This window comes from Scatophagus argus, chromosome 22, assembly GCF_020382885.2.
Source record: "Scatophagus argus isolate fScaArg1 chromosome 22, fScaArg1.pri, whole genome shotgun sequence".
In the NCBI taxonomy this organism is placed as follows: domain Eukaryota; kingdom Metazoa; phylum Chordata; class Actinopteri; family Scatophagidae; genus Scatophagus; species Scatophagus argus.
This window is the reverse complement of record NC_058514.1, coordinates 12,208,306-12,230,743: the sequence shown is the minus strand read 5'-3', so window position 1 is coordinate 12,230,743 and position 22,438 is coordinate 12,208,306. Positions and strand designations below refer to the sequence as shown.

The 22,438-nt window shown below is 38.7% G+C and overlaps 2 protein-coding genes across 2 annotated transcripts; both read right to left on the bottom strand.

The window, feature by feature from the left end:
* Positions 1–3,276: 3,276 nt before the first annotated feature.
* LOC124053920 (islet amyloid polypeptide) lies at positions 3,277–5,431 on the bottom strand. The gene is made up of 4 exons (XM_046379515.1): positions 5,348–5,431; positions 4,449–4,550; positions 3,844–3,984; positions 3,277–3,719 (listed from the first exon to the last, which is right to left on the bottom strand). The coding sequence occupies exons 2-4, from the start codon at positions 4,526–4,528 to the stop codon at positions 3,545–3,547; spliced, it is 396 nt and encodes a 131-aa protein (XP_046235471.1). The 5' UTR covers positions 4,529–4,550; positions 5,348–5,431; the 3' UTR covers positions 3,277–3,544.
* Positions 5,432–8,091: 2,660 nt separating this feature from the next.
* On the bottom strand, positions 8,092–18,660 carry LOC124054037 (solute carrier organic anion transporter family member 1C1-like). The gene is made up of 15 exons (XM_046379686.1): positions 18,489–18,660; positions 17,622–17,771; positions 15,294–15,435; positions 15,008–15,140; positions 14,770–14,897; positions 13,413–13,559; positions 13,150–13,248; positions 12,111–12,332; positions 11,776–11,940; positions 11,160–11,355; positions 10,883–11,048; positions 9,896–10,080; positions 9,130–9,194; positions 8,811–8,928; positions 8,092–8,678 (listed from the first exon to the last, which is right to left on the bottom strand). The coding sequence occupies exons 2-15, from the start codon at positions 17,721–17,723 to the stop codon at positions 8,141–8,143; spliced, it is 2,406 nt and encodes an 801-aa protein (XP_046235642.1). The 5' UTR covers positions 17,724–17,771; positions 18,489–18,660; the 3' UTR covers positions 8,092–8,140.
* Positions 18,661–22,438: the final 3,778 nt, after the last annotated feature.

The following is a 22,438-nucleotide window of genomic DNA, read 5'->3' as shown; positions in this document are numbered from 1 at the left end:
TTGAAACATCTCAGTAGGGAGCGCAAAGATGTAATAATTAAAAGTCATGATGACTGAACTGCATTGCATTGCATTCCTATTATCTAGAAGTAAATGTATGTAAAGTCATGAGTGGTTTTTAAAAACAATTGTCAAAGGGCTGTTTGTTGTTTAATTGTTAGACACCTATCCAGGTTATTCCATATAATTGCAGATTGTCAACCTAATTATATTAAATATGGCGTTTTGTTTGTGGGCATAGTTTTTTTTTAATTAATTACATTTTTTCCGCACATTTGCAGCGGTAGTTAAATCAGAGTTAACTATTTATCTCTATACTCTAGCTACTTATGCAGACCTATGAAAGAGTTTAAGCCCAATTCTTACCTTTTTTTTTAACCCTATAGATAAATCTTGTCATTATTGTCATAAAGTAACCATAGTATTTTGTGTGATTATAACCAATAACTGAAAATATAGACCAATTTGTAAGACACTATATAGCCAAAAGTATTTGGACAAGCGTAGGTTTTCAGGGGTTGGGTTGAAACACACTGAAACATTTTGGACAATGTTATGCGTCCAACTTTGTGGCAACAGTTTAGGGAAGGCCCTTTTCTATTCCAGCATGACTGTGCTCCAGTGCACAAAGCAAAGCCCATAAAGACATGGTTGGATTGGTTTGGTGTGGAAGAGCTTGACTGGCACAGAGCCCTGACCTCAAACCCATCAAAAACATTTGGGATGATCTGGGACAGAGATTGCGAGCCAGGCCTTTTGGTCCAATGTCTGACCTCACAAATTCTCTACTGTATGAATGGGGCAAAAATTCCCACATAAAACACTCTTGTGGAAAGCCTTGCCAGAAGAGTGGAAGCTGTTATAGCTGCAAAGGGCAGACCATTATTCAATTACTCTCCTGCACTCCCTGTTATTAGAAAGAATGGAGATTTAAGGCACTTCTGCATTGGTTTCACTATGGATGGACAGAGTATGTGCAGTATATTTGTTTTTTTACAGCAACATTTGACAATAAAAGAGTATTCTGTTATTGGTAGCATCAGAAAATATTAAGAATATAAATTGATTTATCTGTTGTGTGGCTCTTGTCCTTGTATAAAAAAACTGTAAATCAATTTTGCAATGAGAGCAGGTTACAATCCTTTGTTTTGAATTTTGTTGGTAGGACAACCCTCTTGTTTATATTTGGATCACAAGTGTATCTTAAATGTCAGAGATTAATGTGGTCACCAGGTCAAAACTCAGATCTGAAATTCCATCAAAACATTCATCATCCGTCATTAGCGCACTGATAAACAACTCACCACCAGATAACGGTTGAAGTACAGTGCCATTTTGTGATTTTACATGAAGTGATCGACAGATCTTGACACGATCCCCGTTCTCTTTCGGGGTGTTTGATGGATAATGGCCATATTGTTTTTGGATTCATCAGCAAAAGCCAGCACTTGTTCTATTTTTGAAAAACCTTTTATGCTGGTGTTAACCATGCATGGGAGTATTGCTGTCAGTGTCTGAGATGATCAGGTCAGTGGTAATCAAACACAGGTTAATGCTGTGCGTCATACTTCCCCTCTTGATTTTTATTACTTTACCCCGAATAACCCCTGCTGGAGGACAACACATGACTATATGGAATACAGTGATCATAATTCTGTCACACAAGGGAATATGGACAAATAGTGTTTGTTTATATAATAAAAACACTGACTGTACTAAATGTATGCAACATGAATTTTATTATTCATTAATAAAAAAGTGCTCGTGGATGCTGCTGTGGATGCTAAATGGACCGTAGGGCACTTGACCATAATATTGAAACAATGCTGCTTCTGAAATTAATCAAGTGATTTTTACAATGAACCAAATGTCACAAACACCCACTAAATTGTAACATAATACATAGATTAGATACTCACAGTACAGTACATGTAATCAGGAGTTAAATTCAGACAGGGGGGAGATTGACATTGATTATATTATGGCATCGCAGTTAATTAACATGACCATATTTCTTGGACTTTAAACTCTAAGAATACACATAGATACATATTACAAATTTCAATTAAGTGAATAATATCATGGAAAAATCTGCTGTCAAAATGAACATCACTATAAAATACGATATAATGCAACTATGCTGTCCACCATAGAGGATATTGAACAATTCAGCATTAAGACAGAAGAAAAACAAACATGTAAAACCATGCAGAAACTAAATCATGGATTACTCTCCACCAACAGAGAGTTATCAACGCATAATAAAAATGAGCTATTGTGCTACATAATAAATATGAATCTTACATTATTCAAAAGCCTATTCTATGCTGGTATCATGCATAACAGCCTGCAGTATTTTCTATCAAATACTGACATGTATTCTTTTTTAAATATCACATTTCAATTTTTGTACACTTTCCAAATACACTGTGGACAATATAGAGACAGAAGATGTTTCGTCATGTAGCCACTTTCATTAGTTCTGAATAATACATCTTTACTTCTTTAAGTAATGTAGGAAATATTTAATACAGGGAAATGTCATGAAGTTAACTCAAAGTAACAGCCTGGCATTTTACTTATTTGTCTTTTTAATCTTCTTCTGGGGGGCCCGAGGAGTACAGATGACTCCAGCTCAAAGCCTGGGGGGTGGGGTCATACAAAGGTCTATGGTTGACCCTTAAATGAGACTGAGTACAACAATTTTCTCAGACTAGTGAAGTCAAAATACTTGAGCAAAAATGAGGGGTTGAAAGCATTATGCACTGTTCTTTCATGAGCCAAGAGCAAATTTCATATCACGTGAGAGCAGCTTAGCAAGAAAGCAAATAATAAATAAAATGTTAAGCTATTTCTTGAAAACATAAGATGGCATAAAATCTGAGGCTGAAGGTTAACCTCGGCAACACGCAGCAAACGACATTATAACATCTCATGACTAATGTAGTTAATGTTCATCTGATCTGCTGAATGGCTCCCTTACCTACAGAGAAACACAATGAAACCCATTTTTGTTTGCAAATTAACTGGGAAAGTAAGTTGGGAGCTTGTTATCAAAATCTAACACTTTCAGTTGCTTCAATGGACTCCTTTGTGCAGTTGTCATTGATATGCAATAATGTGGCTTAAAACACACAAAGAGCTTTAAAAAATATGTTTTAACAATTTTATTATCAAATCCAACAGATAACATTTATTTCATATGGCTTTACATCGGTTTTCTTTTGTTTATTGTTTTCTTATTTACTTTGATGTATTTTTATATTCACGTCATGTCTTTGTGGTACAGGCATTAACAGAGCCACAACACACACAAAGCCAAAAAAAATAAACCCAAAACAAAACAAGTATTGACACTGATGATTTGAAATTAAAGGCACTGTTTCTTAAAGTCTATAAAACAAACAAGAAACCTCTGTTCAGAATCATCATTATTACCATCACTGTCATCATTATGAATGCCTTTCTCATAATCATTGTTACATAAGATGTCTGGTTATGTCACAGAGCACTGGGAGTGCTGGCTGAGCTTCCTCAGTCTGTACTAGAGAGGCAGGTAGCTGGGAAGCTGCAGCAGGTCCCTCTTTCCGTAGGTGGCAGACCCAACATTGGTCGGTGCGTAGACGGTACCAATGGTGTTGCTGGAACGGACCAAGAAGTCTGCTAGCCTTTGGGTGACACAGGTGGCTGTGTTGCATTTCCTCTTCTCTACGTGGTGACTGGGAGGGTTAAAGAAAGTACTGAAAGTGAGAGATGCACTGACCCCACAGTCACACTCAGACAGAATGTCTTTTCTTGTAATAGGGATTTTATACAGCAGCTGATTTCTCTAAATGCCATCACCTGTTCATAGCTGTGAGTCCTCTTTGTGGCCTTGCACCAATGAGGCCGAGAAATGGGTTGGCGCTTATCTCAGGAGCTAACCAGCCTTCACTGTCCGGGAGAGCGTTTTCTCGCTCGCTGGAGGAGCTGGGACTGAAGTGCCTGAATCACAGGGGGAAAAGGGCCAAACCGTTTCACACTGATAGCTAATGATACCCTCTTCAAAAACATCCACTAACTCCGACAGCAAGAAGAAGAAGTGGCCACTTAGTGCCCTCTGAGTTGCTCAACGAAGCTCTTTCTCATAGGCGAGCACAATTGGCTTCCACCTCCAGAGTTATCAGTGCCCCGCTCCTCCTCACACAGAACATTACAGCCCTTCTTATCGCACAATTTCCAGGATATTCATATACTTATCTGCTGACCTCAGGTTAAACTCCTATATTGGTTTCCTGCCTGCTAAGACAATTGTCATTAAGCTGGTGTATGATCTGATACGATCACAGTTTAAACAAAGTGAAACTGCTTGCCACTGTGCATCACTAAATATATACATATTTTTCAGGTCACAGCATCGACGCACCATAGAGCTCATGTATTACTGTGCTTGTAACATTCACACTTACCCATAACTTGGGGCAGTGGTGACGCTGCGCAGCAGCACAATCAGCACCAGGAGAAGCACAGGGACCCTCAGGTGATACATGGTGTAGGATGATTGCCTGGATCTATGCGGTAGATACAGTTCGATTTATTATGATGATGAGCAAGGACAAACCAGACAAACAACAGCAACATAGAAACTTACCAAATTATGAACATTATCAGAATACATGTCAGAATTTAACATATACAAACATATTGTCTTGATTGTTAATTCACCAGTCTAGAATTCATCTACAGTCAGTACAGATGAATGTTCTTCTTGAGTTTCAAATAAAAAATAATGTTCATTATCGATTAATCTGACAATTAACTTACCGTACTTGATTCATCAGTTGATATTATCTTATAAAATGTCAGAAAATGAAAAAAAAAAATTACCCAAATTTTAAATTGGTTATCACAAAAGACAAAGAAAAGTAGCAAATCCTCCTAACTGAGAAGCTGGAACTGGAGAATAATTGTCATTCCTGCATTCTTGCTTGAAGAATCACATGAATTGTTAACTGATCAACAAAACAGTTGTTTATTAATTTTCTCTTTAGTCACTGTGTGAGACTTACACATATTTTTTACACTATTAACATATATATTTGATGGCTTTTGATTCCTCCTTAGATTAAATAGAAAAATCCAAATTGTTTCTGCAGGCACATCTGGGGTCTTTGGACAGCCAATACAGCACATTCTGTTTGTTTTAACAACACAGAACACGAGCTTTACAGACCAAATAAATCTTAAGAATTAGACAAATATCCTATTCAAACCTACCAGAAAACTATTGTAATACAGACTAAAACACTGTCTATCTCAATACACCAGACTCAGACACATGTTCGCATGAGAGACACAGAGTACTTACTTTCTGTTGGGTTAGCCAGTAGCCAGCAGATCCCAGTCTGTCACTGGAGCAGTCCAGGGTTTGTCAGACTGTCACACAAACCGAATCCAACAGTTATAGGCTCATCGCTCAAACCACTTGTGACATCAGCTCTCTCCAAATATAGCCTCGCATTTTCATTTACACAGAATGGGGAGGACAGTGGGGGGAGGAGGGGTGTATGGGGGAGTAGCGAAGTCCAAGAGGGTCTTATATATGTCACTCACACACTCAGATGTACCTTCATGTACACTCTTACACCTCTACACACGCAGAAAAATGCAAATTTCCACAGTACACACACATACACACACACAAACACACTGACACATCTTTGTACGTCACCATCCTCATCATCACCTTCGTCATCATTCTCATTACCGTCCGTGATGGGACTGACCCGCCATAAACCCACACCAGGGTGGGGAAAAGCTGTCTTCGTATTTACCTTGAGACACGTAATGAAGTTTCAGGTCACCGATCTCTGGCCCTGCTGCCTCTCCCTGGGCTTCACTGAAGATGAATAATGAATGTGAAGATGAATTATAATCAATAATGAATGGTGTCTCATTAGTCTGACGGGACATGTCACAAACAACTGAAAAAGTGATTCTTAATGAAGTGAATGTAAAACTTGAGAGTAACACTTCACAAGCGTCTGACCTGGGACTAGTTTGGAATCTCTTTGAGATAGCTTCCTGAAAAATTGGTTTTAAATATTAAGTGTAACTTAAAAGCTGCTGTCAGAAATATTTATACATTAACAATGAATCATATGGCTATGTGTAACAAAACAACAAGTTAGCCATATGAACTTGATGGTAGTGATGTCATCGTTTATAATGTTTGTGTAAACTCTAATTGCTCTACCTGGGGCATGAAAATATATGACATCAGCTTTTTCCAGCTAGGCCACACCCACCTCTGCTGCACAGGAGCTTATGTGTTTCCTCCAGGTGAAACAGGGCTTTGTTTGGATTAAACTGCAAACTCAAGACATACTGTACTAACAGTGAGAGAACCCACGGCTGAAAGAAAAGCACTCATAAAAATGTATCAGAGAATGCATGAAAAGAACATGATTACCATGGCTGTGTTTCTGATGAACATTTGTCTCCATGAGATGTCACCACAGGCTGCAGGCTGCTGGTAAGTGCTGGTGGTTGTCACCGCAGCTTTAAATGAACAGAAAGATAGTGCAGTCTTAATGGACATGTAACACCCCCAAACCCACCAAGGTCCAACTAACACCTCCTTGTGTTTCCTGTAAGCTTCGGTAAGTGCAAACAAAGTGACAAGACGTTAGCAAAATATTTTTCAGATTTCTCTCCTTCTATATAGATTATATTGGAGTTTGTAGCTACAGCATAGAATATTTGTGAAGTCAAAGTTAATTTACTCCACCCTTCCTTGTCTCTGTTGGTTATTTCCATGCTGATTCCAACAGATGAAAACATAACGAACAAAGCAATTATTTAAAGGGTATTGTCTCAAAACAGTTGATTAATTTTGGCCATGTACAATAGGGCAAGTCAATGTCTGTTGATGCAATTACATCCCATTTCACCTATAACTTTAGAACCTATCAAATATTTAGCTTCTCTCGTTAATACGAGGGATTTAGAAAGATTCATATGCCCAAGCTTGAAAGGACAGGGTGGAAAGAAGGAAGACAGAAAAAGGAGAGTATGAGAGCAAGAGAAAGTGGGTGGTAAGTGTAGGATTTTAAGTCTTAAGTCTCTGTTTTTATGAGCTGTAGTTTAGGGAAACATCTCTCTTGTATCATTCTGTTATCTTATCCCTTGGATAACTTTGGCATTGGATCGTGAGGAGCCAGATGTTACAGCTGGATGGGTGGCAGCTCAATATCCTGCACACGTCAAAGCAAAAAAAGTCACTGATATGATTATGTGAAGCTGAGTGTATCTTCACAATCTTTATAGTGTCAAAAATTCTTCTTGTTCTCGTCCGATTTCACAGTTTGCAGGTGCTCCTCTATGTAGCAGCTTTGTTTCCATTTGTACATTACGTGTAGATCTGGGAAAGATTTGGACTTGAAAGCTCCAATACACAAGCTCAAATATGGCTTTATTGGTATCAAACAGTTGAAGACATGGTACTGGGGAATGGCCTCTCATGTCCGACTTCAATGCCAGGTACTCAGGTGTACAATAACTCAACTGGAGAAACGCAACTCCAACCCACCGTCACAAATATCAAGAGTGTGACTGTTTATTCAAGAGAGGAGTCCTCACACAAACAGAACCAGTGTGGATTTAAATGAGTGCTAATGTTGTTCCATTTCTCCTCAAGATCTGAGAGATCCCTTCAACTTTATAAGACAATACTGAGTCAGTTTTGCATTTACAGTTTGTTGCACCGCATCAAAGTGGCCACAAAAATCTACCAATTCAGGTTTAATTAACAATGACATAAAATTGTGGTCTCAGCTTTAGCACATAATCCATTTGTGTGGAAGGAACTTAAGAGGAATATCATTTTAAAATAAAATAAAAAATCAACAAACAAGAATTTATTCAAAGAAAAAGAAAAAAAGAATTGGAACTCTTCTCACTAGGGGGCCAAATAGCAGATGCTCCATTCCTCTTTGAGGTCATGGCATGGAGCATGCTATAGCCCAAAAGAAAAAACAACCCATTGTGACAATCCAAGTAAATGTGACTTTTGCCCAAACTTAAAAGCCTTTCTAGAATGGCTGGTTGTTTGAGCAAGTGCTTGAGACCACACTGTGAACATCTTAGCTTCGTGGGGCCATCAGTTTTGTGTCATTTCTTTCTCTAATTCGTTCTTCTCATTTGTCTGATTGTCCAGCTTCTCTTTTTCCACCTGCGCATTCAGCTTCTTGCAAGACTCGTCTTTTCTTTCTTCCACCTTCTCCTCCGAGTTCTGCACATCCATTCCCATCTGTGCTGCTCTGCTTGCAAAAGGAGTAAACTCAACAGTGGTTTCTGTCAGGGATTGGAGCTTTTGCCTGTCCTGTGTGTTGTTTGTGGAGATGACTCTGTCGTCGTCGGGGAGCTGCTCTGTTCTGTGAACCTGCCTTCCCTTCTCCAGGTCTATTGCAGAAACTTCTGGAACATGAGGCAAGAGTTTGGGAGTTTTAGGAGAACAAGGCTGGTCCTCAGGGGGATTTGATGGGACATGAAGTTCAATTTCCTTAGAAGCGTTTGTATGTTGTGTCTCTGTTTCTTGCTGTGGTTTCCGAAACTGACGTCTGAGGAGGATGATGACAGCGATGATGAAAACATATGACGAACCACCAAGACAAGTGATCAGACCCAGGAAGATGATCCTGAAAATTGAGACAAAAGATAGACAGATGAATAGGCAATAATAATTCAGCTCTACTTGGTCATATTACCACTCAAGACAGAGGAAATTCATAAAAGCAGTTATGTTCCATTTACACTTTTGTAGGGTGTACCTGTACATGGCAGAGTCATAAATGCGACATGCTCCCCTCCCCCCGCAGTTCTTGATCGACCACTTAAGGCACGTTGAATCAATCAGTGCTCCGAAATACACTGGTGCTGGAATTCCACCTACAGACAAAGTGTCAACCAAATATGTACTGTGTCAACCACATTGCAGTGGAGAGAAATACTGCTCCTCCCATCATGTTTCTCATATCATCTTATTTTGATCAGCACACAACAGGGAACTGTGGTGACATTGAAAAGCAAAACAAGTTTGAATCAAAAAGTAACATAATTGTACATGCAAATGAAAGCAATGAAGCTCACCAAGAGTCCTAGTTACCAAGGCCTCCATACCCAGTGCAAGGGATTTGAGCTCTGGCGTGATGCAACTGCAAAACATGATCAATGTTTGAGATACATAGATACCACTCTCATGTCTGCACACCAAATTTTATGCTACAGCCAGCATCGGTTAGTTAAACAAATAGAGTGTAAACAAAGCAAACAGCTAGCATGGCTCTGTCCAATGCTGACAAAAGCCATATCAACCATAGACAATATAAGTGGATGGAGCTTCCTGGTCTGAAAAGTGAAACCAGCACTCAAGTGCTTCAAAACCTGGATTCAGGTTCACCTTCACAGCTGTCGAAAAGAAGTCTGACGGTATGTAAGCTTATGAGAAAATGACTCTTCAGAGCTGATTTTTTAAATTCAATAAACAGTTGAATGGATTTATGGTCTCAATCACTATCTTTAAGTCTGCTTCAATACTATGCTTTATATAGTGTGTTAATTTGTAAACATTACAGGCTTCCCCTTGTCTTCAGTCTTGGTGCTAAGCTAAAATTAGCCTCTACTGGCTGTACATTTACACACATTTACTGTGAAGAGTGGTATCTCTAAATCTCAGCAAGAGAGCATATCCCCAAAATGTCCCAAAATTTCTTTTAATGCACAGTACTGAAACAAAATATTAATCTATCTTAACTGCATCAAAACACTGATGATTGGGATATCATTTACAGACTCAAATCATCACAATGACATACAATAATGTTAAGATTCCCAGTCATTATTTGCAGTCACAGACCGTATGATGACCATATAGCCAGGTGTGGCCCCCAGAGCGTTGATAAAGGAGCTGAGGACAGACACAGCCATGTAAGAGGTGAAACTTCGGCTGCAGTCCTTGGCGTGAGGACACTGGCCCAGCCACACAGACGTACTGCTGCCTGCTGGAAAGGAGGCGGACACACAGCTGCAGTTGTGAAAGACCTGGTTAAGAGAGAGAAACTGCGATGTAGAGGGAGGATTTAATGGAAAATAAGTGAAGCACCACTTAGTTATAATAATTATATATTTATATCAAGACTTCACTGAGAGTCAGGTGAATTAAAACTGTGAGGTGAGGATTATTTTGTAATCTTATACTGTTGTGACCTTACTTTCGGTTGAAACACAATACATGCTCTGCTGCTCCCACTTGCTGCTGTTGTCAAAATCTCATAAACTTTCATGAAATAATAATTGATACAATATATGCTGTAATTATAAATAATAAATTAGGTGATAAATGTGATTAAAAACATAATTCTGATATGTGGGAGTTTAAAACAAATGAAAATTAACACAATAATGAAATATTAACCACTACAGATAAATTGGAGGGACTTTGAATTGGATCTTAGAAGTAACTCCAGAGAAAAAAAAAAACATGAGACACGAGAGATGAATTAATTGACACTAAAACGAATGATTCTTCTTTGCAGTTGTCAGGACACATACTCTTGGTGTGGCTGCTGAGGAGTGTTTCTTTGGAATGAGGGCTGTAGGCTGCATAGTACTGCTGATAAACATGTCTAATCAGTTTATAGTGATGCTGGCCAAATATTCTGGGGAAAATGTGGAATTTTCCTAGTTGTAAATAGTTCATATTTCAAAGTGACAGATAACTGTTTTAATTGTGAGACCTATCTTAACTATTTAAGTAACTCTGGACTCTGTAGACCCAAACTGGATGACGCGTGGGTTTACTGTGAACACAGTACATATGTGTATTCACAGTGTGCAGCCCTACTGTGTTCTTGCCGTATCCACTGGAACTGAGGCAGCCAGCCATACATGGAGAGATATAGGTGATGCCGTTGTCTGAGCACACGGGGTCCCATTCCTCTGCTGAACACGAGCAGTCCGTGTTACACTCTGAGAAGAGCATATCCCTGTTGTATGACACTCTCTGTGTCCTGTAGAGCAAAGAGGGTTTAGATTTTATATCGGCTGAAGGTTGTGCCTCTGAAAAAAATTCTGAATTATTGTGTTTTGAGGCTGTAAAGGCCTCATGTCTCACCACTGACCCATTGTATGAGATGGTGAGCCCAGCCACAGGAATGTTATCACACTTGGTGCCAAACTGCAGGAGCAGGAGGAGGTATGCCATGAAGGATGTTGCAAAGGACAGCTGAGCTCCTGACACCAAACTCAGTTTATACCTCTTCATAAGCAGCCCACCAAGGAAGATCCCCAGTGCCACCGCTGGCAGGTTCAGCATACCTAGAAAAAAACAAACAAGGCTGTCTGAACACTGGGAGATGAATTTCACTCACACCAATAGATGACTGAACGTAATCTTATCGTTGCAGTACAAGTTACATTATTATATGTAATTTTTGAAACAAGTAAAAAGACGTTCTTCTCCCTATCACAAATGAAAATTTGAATTTAGAAGCAATAAAACGCCCTATTGCTCAGTTCAGTACCATTGCTTCAGCCTTATTTCATCTTTATGGCCAGTAGCTTATGATGGCAACTTTTAACTAATGTTAGCTATGTTAACTTAAGAAGACATTTTAGCATTAACCGTTATCCCACCATGTTTTCTCTTATTCAATCTTGCTACAGGACGAGAAGAGATGTAAATGCTGGAGGTTATATACTAACTTTACTGATGCAATTTAACAATTTATTTTTTACCTATGAGGAAGTTGGCTCTGGATGCAGACTGTCCAAACTGTTGTTCCATGTATTTGGCTTTGAAGGTGATCAGACCGATTAAAGAGCTGAACTTCAGGATGTTGCCACAAAGGAGCAGGAAGTAGGCAGGGGTTCCCAACAGACGCTTCAGCGAGGGGAAAAACCCTGTGGAAGGACATCCAGTAAAAATACAAGCACTTTTACTGCTCTCTGGACACGTTCTGTCATTTCGGAAAATGCCAAACTTGAATGTAATTTCAATTAAACGTGCAAATTTGAACTGCAAAAGCAATGGTGTTCTGTTATGGGAAGAAGAAGCTGAAAATTGTGTCAACCTTTGGCAATGTCAGTCAGCTTGAGGTTGCGACTGTTGTTAAGAGTTTCCTCTGTCGCACCGAGGTTCTCATGCCTGGCCTCGTTTCCCTCATGTTTCGGCAGAGAGCGGGGCAGGAACCAGAAGGGAATGCTGGAGATGAGCAGGAGGGCAGACGACACCAGGAAGCCCATCCACCAGGCGCCTACCCAGCGGGCGTCTTTAGGAGTGATCGTCACACTTTCTGGATGACAGAACAGAGTGTATGAAAGAGAGTGGATGCCTGGCAGGAAATTTTTCTTGTCACTTATTCTGTGTAAAGGGACCAGAATTTATTTGGGAAAAAGAGTGCACTGCATCTTAATTATTTGGCACGGGGCATTCTTCAGTGGTGACACTGCACACCTGTGGTCTGATTGAGTTTGTTTGATGAATTACTGATTTTAGCTCGTCTATTCATGAGAGTTAAGACAATTCCTCAAAGGGACATTCAGAAAAGTCCTCAGTAACCTGTCCTGACAGGCGTGCAGCCTATTTTTATTGCAGCATGTGAGACCATTGTACCATGAGTTGCAGGTTGAGTCAAATTTGTTTCACATGCCTGTGATGACACAGATCACTTCTATTTTATTCAATCCAGTTATACAACTAAAAGACTTTGATTTCAATCAGAGTCGGAGAAGGCATCTCATTTCTAGTCAACAATTACTGATTTTACTGATTCAAATAAGGACTGCTCTAGTCAAGGAACAAGCCTGGAACAGTCAAGTTCTTCCACACCAAATCCATACAACCATGTCTTTACAGACTTTGCTTTGTGCACTGGGATACAGTCATACTGGAATAGAAAAGGGTCTTCCCCAAACTCTTGCCACAAAGTTGGAAGCGTAGCATTGTCCAAGCAAAGGGAAGCATTAAGATTTCCCATCACTGGAAGTAAGGGGCGGAGCCCAAACCCTGAAAACCAGCCTCATGAAGAGTTGAGTCTGGATACTTTTGTCTATATATAGCGTACATAACCATGGTACACAGACTTTCCAAAACAAATACTTTGCCCTTACCCATGTCAACATATCCAATGTCAACATATAGTTTGGCACAATAGGAGCCCAGGAGGAACCCAAACATGGGGCCCAGGAGAGTAATGGTCTGGAGACAAGCTGAAAATCACAAAATAATTTGTTCACTTTTACTGCATCTCTGACAGCACAGGGGGACCTAAACAGAGAGGTCTGTCTGATGACTTATTCTACTGGCTAATACATGACATTTGGACCCATTCAAAATCCCACTGGAATCCCAAAAAGGAGCACTGATATCCTACCAATGTAGAAGGGTGAGTTCTCTGCTTTAGCAAAGTCATCGATGTAGGAGATGCCCAGCGGTGTGACTGGGGTTTCTCCAATCCCCCGCAGAGCGTTCCCAAGGAACACATAGATCCACATGCTGGAACCAGACTCTTTCACACAGGCTACACAAAGACACACACACACATTATGAATGCTTGATATTGATTTTATCAATGCTTTTCAAAGACACTCCTTGACACCATCTCTGATGTATTATTTAAAATCACCACCTTGGTGATTTTAAAAAATACACACACACATATATATATATATATATATGCGTGTGCATATTTTGGGTTTGTATTATCTTTGTCATTCACACTTTTTTTGCAAAGCAAAGAAAACCATATCAGATATCATTCAGTTCATAAGTTGAATTGAAATAAAAAGCCCTCCCACATGCTATTGAGAAACAGAAAATAAAGTTGGGTACGTCAGCCGTGCAGACTACCTTCAGCCCAGAAGTATGACTACAATGTGTTCATTCAGCATCACTTCAATAGGATGTGGCTTTAGGCTTGAATCCCACTGCATTGTAGATGACTTCCATATTGTGTTTCATTCTAAATACATCACATCAGAATAACTGAAGAGGATCAACACATTGCTGTCTGTGGGTGTAAGACATGTTTCTGTGAGAAGGCAAATTAATTATGGCTCAACAAAAGAAATACAGATGTAACATTTCAACTGAAGCCCATTTCAAAGAACTAGAAATGATTGGAACAAAACTGAAGAATACACAGACAGATATGAGTCCAAACTGCATTTATTATCATAAATATCATCAATGTCTGCTCTCTCACAGATGCTAAAAGACCTGATGGTCTTACATATTATTTCTCTTTCTTTTTTCCTTTTCCCAGCTTTCTTGTTGGTGTGCTCTGCAGTCCCCATACAGGCTGATTGGTGCTGTTGAAGTGAGGCTGTGAATGCTGTGTGTCTGTTTAGTTTCATTAACAGGGATGGGGAGATTTGTTCTTTGTCCCAGGGCTGTCAGTTTAAAATGACAGTAAGTTTCAACTTATCAGCTACCAAGAGGTGTAGCTTTGGGGCTGATTTCGGCAGCTGTGCAGTTGCTGAGCAGGGAAGGTGAGTGGCTTTCAAGGTCAGACCAGGATCAGTGCATTCCAGGGATGGTTGAAAGAAAGCCAATGAATTGTGAAGGGCTTAGGGACTATTTCCTACTGCTGTGGTTTCTCATTGACTGAGCATACCGAAGGCATTTAGTACAATACAGAAAACTTTTTAATATGTGTAATATGAATGTCCTTCTTGAAGGGGAATCCAGATTATTGACATGCCAGTGGAAATCTTATAAATCTCTCTTACCTCTGTTGTCTTCCGCAGTGGGCTCTATCTGAATTTCTGGCACATCTTCTATTTTCAAAGGATCCACACAGGCGGTGATCTTCACACTGTCATTCTGGAATGCTTGAATGACTGTGTTGTACTTATAGCTGTGAAAATCAATGGTGCCACAATGAGATGTTAAATGGGATAATTTGGAGTTATTTCTGCATGTTTTTCTTCCAAAGAATTGTAAAATCGAGTGTTTGTTGATGTTTACCGTCCCATGACAAAGTGTGTCAGGCCAGTGAGACAGGCCCCCACAGCCATGAGAAAACACCCCAAAGCAATGAGCCTGGGCCGATGCAGCTTGGCACCAAAATGGCTGACCACAGCAAGAAACAATAAGTTGCCTATCACCAAGAAAGAGAAAGCAAAAGAGCAGAAGAAAACATTTATACCTTTAGAGATTCATCAGCTACACAGTCAAACTGAAAAGGTGGTAGAAGCAAAAGACCTGATCAGATGCACAAATGATTAGGTTTTAATCAACAGATAGGTGGTACCCATCTCAAAACTGCCATCTATCAGTCCAACGTGTGTACTGGACAGGTCAAAACGTCTCTCAATCTGAGTGATGGAACTCTTCATGTAGGTTCCTGTCAGAGCTTTGGAGAAACAGGCGAAGGACAGCGCCACAATAAACAGCTAGAAAACACAGAAGGAAATGTAAGTCAAAATAGGCGAACAATTCATAAATTTTACAGTCAAGTACTGTATATTGCAGATGGAAATTTTCAGCAATTTTCCAATTAATATCTGCCATTTCAAGCTATAGCTTCTTTGATTTTTTTAAAAATGCTATCAAATAAACAGGAAAAGCTCATGTGAGAAGTTTCCCTTCAAGGCCAATCCATCATCTATGTGTGCATGTCAAAGTGTGAGAAGCTAACCTTCAAGATTTTGTTCCACAAAGCCTTTTCAGCTCATTTAATATAGTGAAAAGGTCTCTTTGTAAGCTAGAACACTATTTTCTCCAAAACATGACCAAGTATTTTTGGTTAATAAAATAAAATAAATTCTTTAATAAAACAAAGTAAAACAGCTTATCACTGAATACAGTGTCCTTGGCAAAAGCCCTGCACATGACCCCCTCACCCCGAGAACTGTGCTAGCTTCTCTGACTCTGTGACTCTTTATACTGTCAGCTTATTATCTGTCAGTAAAGAAAGCCTTGAAGGAATAACTTCTTCAGTGTGCACATCTAAAATCTTTAAACATGCAAGAATTTTGGTCATTTGGGGCCAGTGACAACAAGTTATGGAATCGATATTGACATAACTTGCGCTTTTAAACTGATTATTAATCTCATTAAAAACACTGTTATTTGTTATTAACAAATACAGCAATTCAGGAGCAACATCATCTGAAGTTCTCTTTCTGGCTTCCAATATTCACTATATAGTATTTGGTTTCCACCAACTCCTGAGATATATAACTAATAAAACTAGCTAAATGCTCCACTATGTTCACCAGCTAGTTGCTAATTGTGTATATCTTATGTTTGGTACTGAGCAGGTGATGTGCAGTTGGTGTTTAGAGAAAAAAACGAGTGAGAGTGAACCAAAACAATAAAGTTCATTGTGCAGCTAAACAATGAGCTGAAACTCAGTAGAAAACCGAGGGGAACTGCTTATTCAGCTGATACTTCTCTGTACGTTCACCAGTACTGGTGACCTATTTAACACTGCCAAATTGTTTTCACATTCTTATTACATATTCATACCCCCAATGATACGTTTCTGGCTGTTGTGTTTCAAAATGCTGTCTTAACATTAACATGTCACTGAAATGCTCTCACATGCATTCTCTATGCTGATAATGTCTGCCTTTCTGCCTTCTTCATTGCTGCCTCCACAGTCTTTGGTTTTACTATGTGTGGGCAGCCTGCAGTCTATTTATTACCAAGTCCCTCTCGGAATTATTGCAATTCTCCTGCATGTTTTACTATGAACAGTATTTCATCTGTTATTCTGTATGTACCACTTTGGGCTCTAAATTCTCTTAGTAACCTCAATCACATCACATAAGATGGTATGCTGTCTAATAAGTTGAAGACATGACAATAAGTATGATTTAATGTACTCCACCCTCGAGTAATGAGTCTATATTTTTGATATATAGTTTAAATAAAGAATGTTAATCAGAAAACCGCAAAATGGAGAGCCCAGATTATACATTTTTATGTTTTATGTTAGCAGTAGGGTTTATCTGTAATATAACTGAGGTAGGACTTCTGGAGAAAATGTTTTGGATGAAATTGTTGCGTAGATGTGTTTTGGGAGAAATGTTCCATTAACTTTGCACATGTTGATGTAGAGCTGCAATCAGGCAAGGCTGCACTCAGGACACTGAAGTGTTTGACATAAGTTTATATGCTTATCGAGAATAGAAATGAATAGAGAACAGAAATATTATCACAAACAAGATAAGACCGGCTATTGACTTGATTCTGCCTGCTCTGGGGGAAAACATATCTCTGAAAATGACCAAACACTGATATGTGTCTCACATTTTAAATAAATAAAAATGTATTGTTTATTATATATTTACATTGATCAATATGATATTTAAATGTATATATTGTTTTATTTTATATTGATTGGTAGTGGTATGTAGTCATTAGTTTGTATAGTTTTTGGTTTTACATGTAGCTTCGGGAATGACATCTCATACGACATGACAACCTTGTGTCGTATGATGACAAGTAGTAAAAGTTGAATTTACCAATCCATTATCTATATGTGCATAATTAAGTCTGAGGGCATCAAAAGAATGAACATCAGAAAAAACAGAGTTAAAAGCAGAGTGTTGATTACAGATAGTTTTAGTACTTTGAGTGTGGAGATGCTAGGGTGTTTTCCAGTCTTCTGGTCAGGTTCACAGAGAGCCTGCTGGCTGGTCATCCTGTCTCTGTCCTCAGCTGCTTCCTCCATCCAATACCCAATGTTTGTTTGCCGGTCTGTCTGCTTTCCCTCCAGGCACTGCAAGCAAAGCAGTCAAACATAATAGATAGACTAAAACCGAGGGAAGATCAAGCTGACAATGTATGAAAAGGTTTTAACCAAATTCAGTGTTATAATGTGTTAAGTCATAAAAGATTTCCAAAGGAACAATAAATGCTGAGAGTTAGAGGAGAAGGTGAATGATACCACTCTCATGTCTGTACAGTAAACATAAAGCAGGTCAGCCTAGCTTAGCATAAAAACTGGAAACTAGAGACAGCTAGCCTAACTCTGACTGAGAGTAACAAAATCAAGACTCGAGAATCAAGACTGTCAATGTTTAATTCAATTGAACTTGGTCATCCATCTGCTCTGGTTCCTGTCTTTTGTCCCTCATCATGTCTTCAGACCTGCTTCCAGCCCAGACCCCAAACCCGTGTTCTCAGCTTTCAGCCCAGCTCAAAGCTAACCAAGATTATCACTATGTCAGTTATATACTGCACTGTAATGTATCGAAGCTTGTGATATTGGTTGTTTCAAGAGCTTCTGAATATGTCAAATCAAAGAGCATAAAAACATTTCTAATTGGACAAACATTGTGATGTTTAACCAACATGCATTTTAAAAATCAGTTTAAACTAATTAGGACTTCTGTGGTATTAAAACATTTCCTCTAGTTCAGAACTATGTTTGTCAGTTCAGTCTCGAATGTCTGAATTTATAAAGGGAGTGAAAACAGAGGAGCAGTAATGGTACCTGTGTAAACTCCACCAGCGTCTTCTCCTGACAATCCTCTCAGCTCACTAAATAGCAAGAGCTGCAGGTTGAATCCATACCAGAGAAGAAAATGGTTTCTGATGACAGCTCACTTGCCCTTGAAAGAGAGGGAAACCTGAAATAAAGTAATACAATAATGCAGCCAGTCGGTGTGTTTTCACCTCATAGTTAAATAATCCTCCTCAGGTTTAGCCTGGTTAATACTTCCACCCAAAGTGCAGCTCGCCTTTAAATCTGATTTCTTTCTTGGACAGCAGGACCTCCTCTTATCAGAGGAATTTCTGGAACTATGAAAATTTCAAATTTAGCTACATTTAGAGAAATAGCTAATAAAATTGTTACTGCAAAGCAACTACTGAGGAAGAAAATTACCAAGAAATTACCTAGTGCATCTCCAGGCCGAGGGGGCTAGACTCTCCCCTCTCTTCTTCTTCTTCGTCTTCTTATTCTCCTCTCAAGCAGCCATGTGTCTCTCTTCCTAGAGAGAGAGGAGGAAAACCTGCTCCTCCTTAGCTCCTATTCTCCTGTCTGGGGGTAGAGCATTTACTTGGAACCAGTGGGACAAAAGGCCTCACATTTTTATTCTGCACACATGCCAGCCAGTCCAGGAGGGGGACAGAAACAAGAGAATGGGGGGAGGTCGAAGAGAAAGAGATTAGTAACCTCAAACCAGGCCTGTTGGATTTTTTTTCTCACAAGGTAAAATATCAGATGCAAAGGAAGGTAGAAATTACCTTTCAAAAATCTACATGAAGAAATACATTTTACACTCTGACTCTTCCAACCTATAATGAGCCACACTCTTTCTTTAGATTTGCTGGATTACTGGGATGACAGTCCTCAATCGTGGTAGAATGTGTTTCAAGATTAACAGTGTATTTCAATGTAAGCATGTGTCAGGGAATGTTCTAATAATCCAGCGACTGGTAGGAGGTTCAGGCCACCAGTCAGCAGGTCACATAATCAGGCCTGTTCCCTTACAACAAGGATTAAGATTAAACCCTTTCACATTCCTTCACAGCAACAATGAAGGAGGTGTTCACCATTTTCTGAACATTTATATGTGGCTCTCAGATATTGCATTTGGCACAAGTGTTTTACGTGTCTTTTGTAACTGTATCTAGTTTCAGGTACACTCAAATAAGGATGTAGTTTGTTACTGCTTCATGGCACCTTATACCACAAGTTACTGTTATATCCCTAATACACAGATACATATGCCATTGTTTTAATAAAATTCTCCATAGCAAACTTCTTATGTCTTACTGACTTTGGTTTGTACAAATAGAAGCAGTGAGATGCCTTCAGTGTCTTTGTAGTACCTGACAGCAGATGCTGTATTGTTGTATAGACTGCAGCCTGCTGGTGAAACCAGATACTGCACATTCTAACAGACTGATGTGCAAGATGTTGAAGTAAATAAATGAAATGAAAAATAAATGTATGGCAATCAATTCATCCTTTTTAAAGTAAACTATCATTGGTGTATTCAAAGGGCTAAACAATCATATAACATTGTAATCATTTGTCATAATAGCATACAGTATATTGCATAATATGGTTAAAGGTAAAGAACAACAATACCCTGGGTGTAAACATCACTGTTTGTCCAATTAAAGAAAAACATCTGCTGAGGTACAAAGTAAACACAGAGGAGCCAAAGTTTGATAGCTCAGGTTATGTAATGACAGCCTTCAACTTTAAGCAGGCAACGCTGATATAGTTATGCGCATGTACAAAAAGAAAGATGAGGTGATGTTGTAGCTTTATTCAGAAAAATAGTATGTAATGATGAGTAAGTTTACCTGTGATCAGAACTGGCTGGTATGGCTGTCCAGAGGGGACACTTTCGACATCGAAAAAACATTTTCAGATCAATTTCTCTTCCAGAGGAAGAATTGTAAATAAATTTATCTAGTCTGTCAAGTCAACAGGTGCACAGCTAAAGACTGGACTGCCATTTTTCAGACCTTTAACGGCACCATCATATCCATGTCTATATAATACATTCATGCCCTGCTCATGTTATTTATTGCTATATATATTCTTTACTTTCAGGGATTCACATTTAGAAGTGGAGGTACACGGGGTATAAGACTGGGTACATAGTGCAAAGGGGATCTAAGTAAAATTATCTGCTAACACAACAATAAAATTAAATAAAAAAAAAAAAAAAAGAATAGAAGAGAGTGACCGGACTAAAAACAAACACATTTGCCTGGGTACAAAGAAGAATTAAAAAAACATATTTTCTCAGGAAAATGTGCTTAAATTTTGTATTTGTCTACTCAACTCCAACAAGGTCACAGGTGGCCAGAGCTGATCCCAGCTGAAACAGGGTGAGAGGCAGAATACATTATGCAATAGTGATTTAATTGTTCTTATAATAAAGAATAACAATCTGCTTATTTATTAAAGGCAATTAGATTGATTCTTGGGTCTGCCGATACTCAGAGTTAACATGAGGTGATGAAAGGATAAGATGTTTGAAATAAAAATCTCTGACTTTGACAAAGTTGTTTTTGATCAAACAAATCAAACAAAAGTAATTCTACTGATTCTAGTTTCAGTTTACAACAAGCTATAATGTCATGTTGAAATTAGAAAAATAAAAATCACGGAACTTTAAACAAGTGAAATGTTCAAATTGAAGAACTCCCTGGTAAGAAGAATATTTGTCAGACAAAAATAAGCATATTTAAGATATTTCACCTTGCAAATGTTTCAGTCTTTGGAGCATGCTGTATACGGCGACACACTGAGATATGGAAAAGGTATAACTTGTCACTTGTAAATTGAGGGACAAATAACAAGTGTCTTTATTAATATTTACAGATATGCTTCAAGGACAATGAACAAAATCATTTTAAAAAAGGGCTGAAAAAATCATGCAGTAAAAATATGTGGACACAATACAAACATGTCAATATAAAAATGTATCATTAACAGTAATTATCGATATTAACTGACGATACATTGAAATCAATAACTAAAAACATCACAGAAATCCGAGTTAAACTCCACTTATACATAAACTGGTGAACCTTTCCAGACAAACTCTGATAAGTCAAAGGATTGTAAAAATGTTCATGACCTTTGGCATTTGTGTAATGATGTAACAAGATGTGTGTGCAATGTCAGACAGGAGAGCTATCCAGACATGACAAATGTTGCTGGCGCACATTGCCAACAGTCAGAATAAAGGTTATCAGGCTTTTTTTTTAGCATGAGCACACAGATGTAATTTCTCAATGCACAAATGAAACGTCAACTCAAATACAACGTGTGTACTGCTACTGTTTGTAGCTGTTATCCCCTTTAAAGATGAATTCACATTTGAAAAGACACTCAGTGCGTATCTTAGGAGACCATAATATGTGTTATGCTGGGCCACAATTCCAGCAATTTACAATAAAATCTAGACTATAATTTTGTCAGTGTACATTTTTTATTATTATTTAAAATGGACTTAAAATGTCTTAAAGCAACAATTCCACATTTAGAGAAATACGCACTTTGTCCTGAAAAAAGACTGATGTCACCCTCATGTCTGAATGATAAATTTTAAGCTGCTGCCAGCAGCTGGTTAGCTTAGCTTAGCAGAAAGACTGAGCACAGAGGGAAGCTTACCAACATGTTGTTGTGTTGCTGTTATGTTGCACTGCATTCTGGGATATTCATTACTTGCATACCACTATATGAGTACTATCTCCCATGCTCTTTTAGCATACTAAATAGAGCATCAGTATGGAATTATGGAAGCAGCCATTTGTTTTTACATTTATTTGTAAAAACCAGAATGTCTCCTTTTTACACTTTGGTTTTTGTGTAAATTAAACAAACATGATATATTAAATGAGCTTCAGAGGTACTGGTAGGCAGACTGTTAGCTTTGGAATGATCCAGGCTAGATATTTCCCACCATTTGT

What these genes read in the sequence shown, in the direction of transcription:
- LOC124053920 (XM_046379515.1), bottom strand. Translation starts at nt 4,528, where the DNA reads ATGTATCACCTGAGGGTCCCTGTGCTTCTCCTGGTGCTGATTGTGCTG. An exon ending in ACCACTGCCCCAAGTTATGG is followed by an intron (nt 3,985 to 4,448) that starts GTAAGTGTGAAT and finishes CCTGTGATTCAG; the next exon opens with GCACTTCAGTCCCAGCTCCT. An exon ending in GGACTCACAGCTATGAACAG is followed by an intron (nt 3,720 to 3,843) that starts GTGATGGCATTT and finishes TAACCCTCCCAG; the next exon opens with TCACCACGTAGAGAAGAGGA.
- LOC124054037 (XM_046379686.1), bottom strand. Translation starts at nt 17,723, where the DNA reads ATGGAGGAAGCAGCTGAGGACAGAGACAGGATGACCAGCCAGCAGGCT. An exon ending in AGATGGCAGTTTTGAGATGG is followed by an intron (nt 15,141 to 15,293) that starts GTACCACCTATC and finishes TCTTGGTGATAG; the next exon opens with GCAACTTATTGTTTCTTGCT. An exon ending in GAACTCACCCTTCTACATTG is followed by an intron (nt 13,249 to 13,412) that starts GTAGGATATCAG and finishes TGTGATTTTCAG; the next exon opens with CTTGTCTCCAGACCATTACT.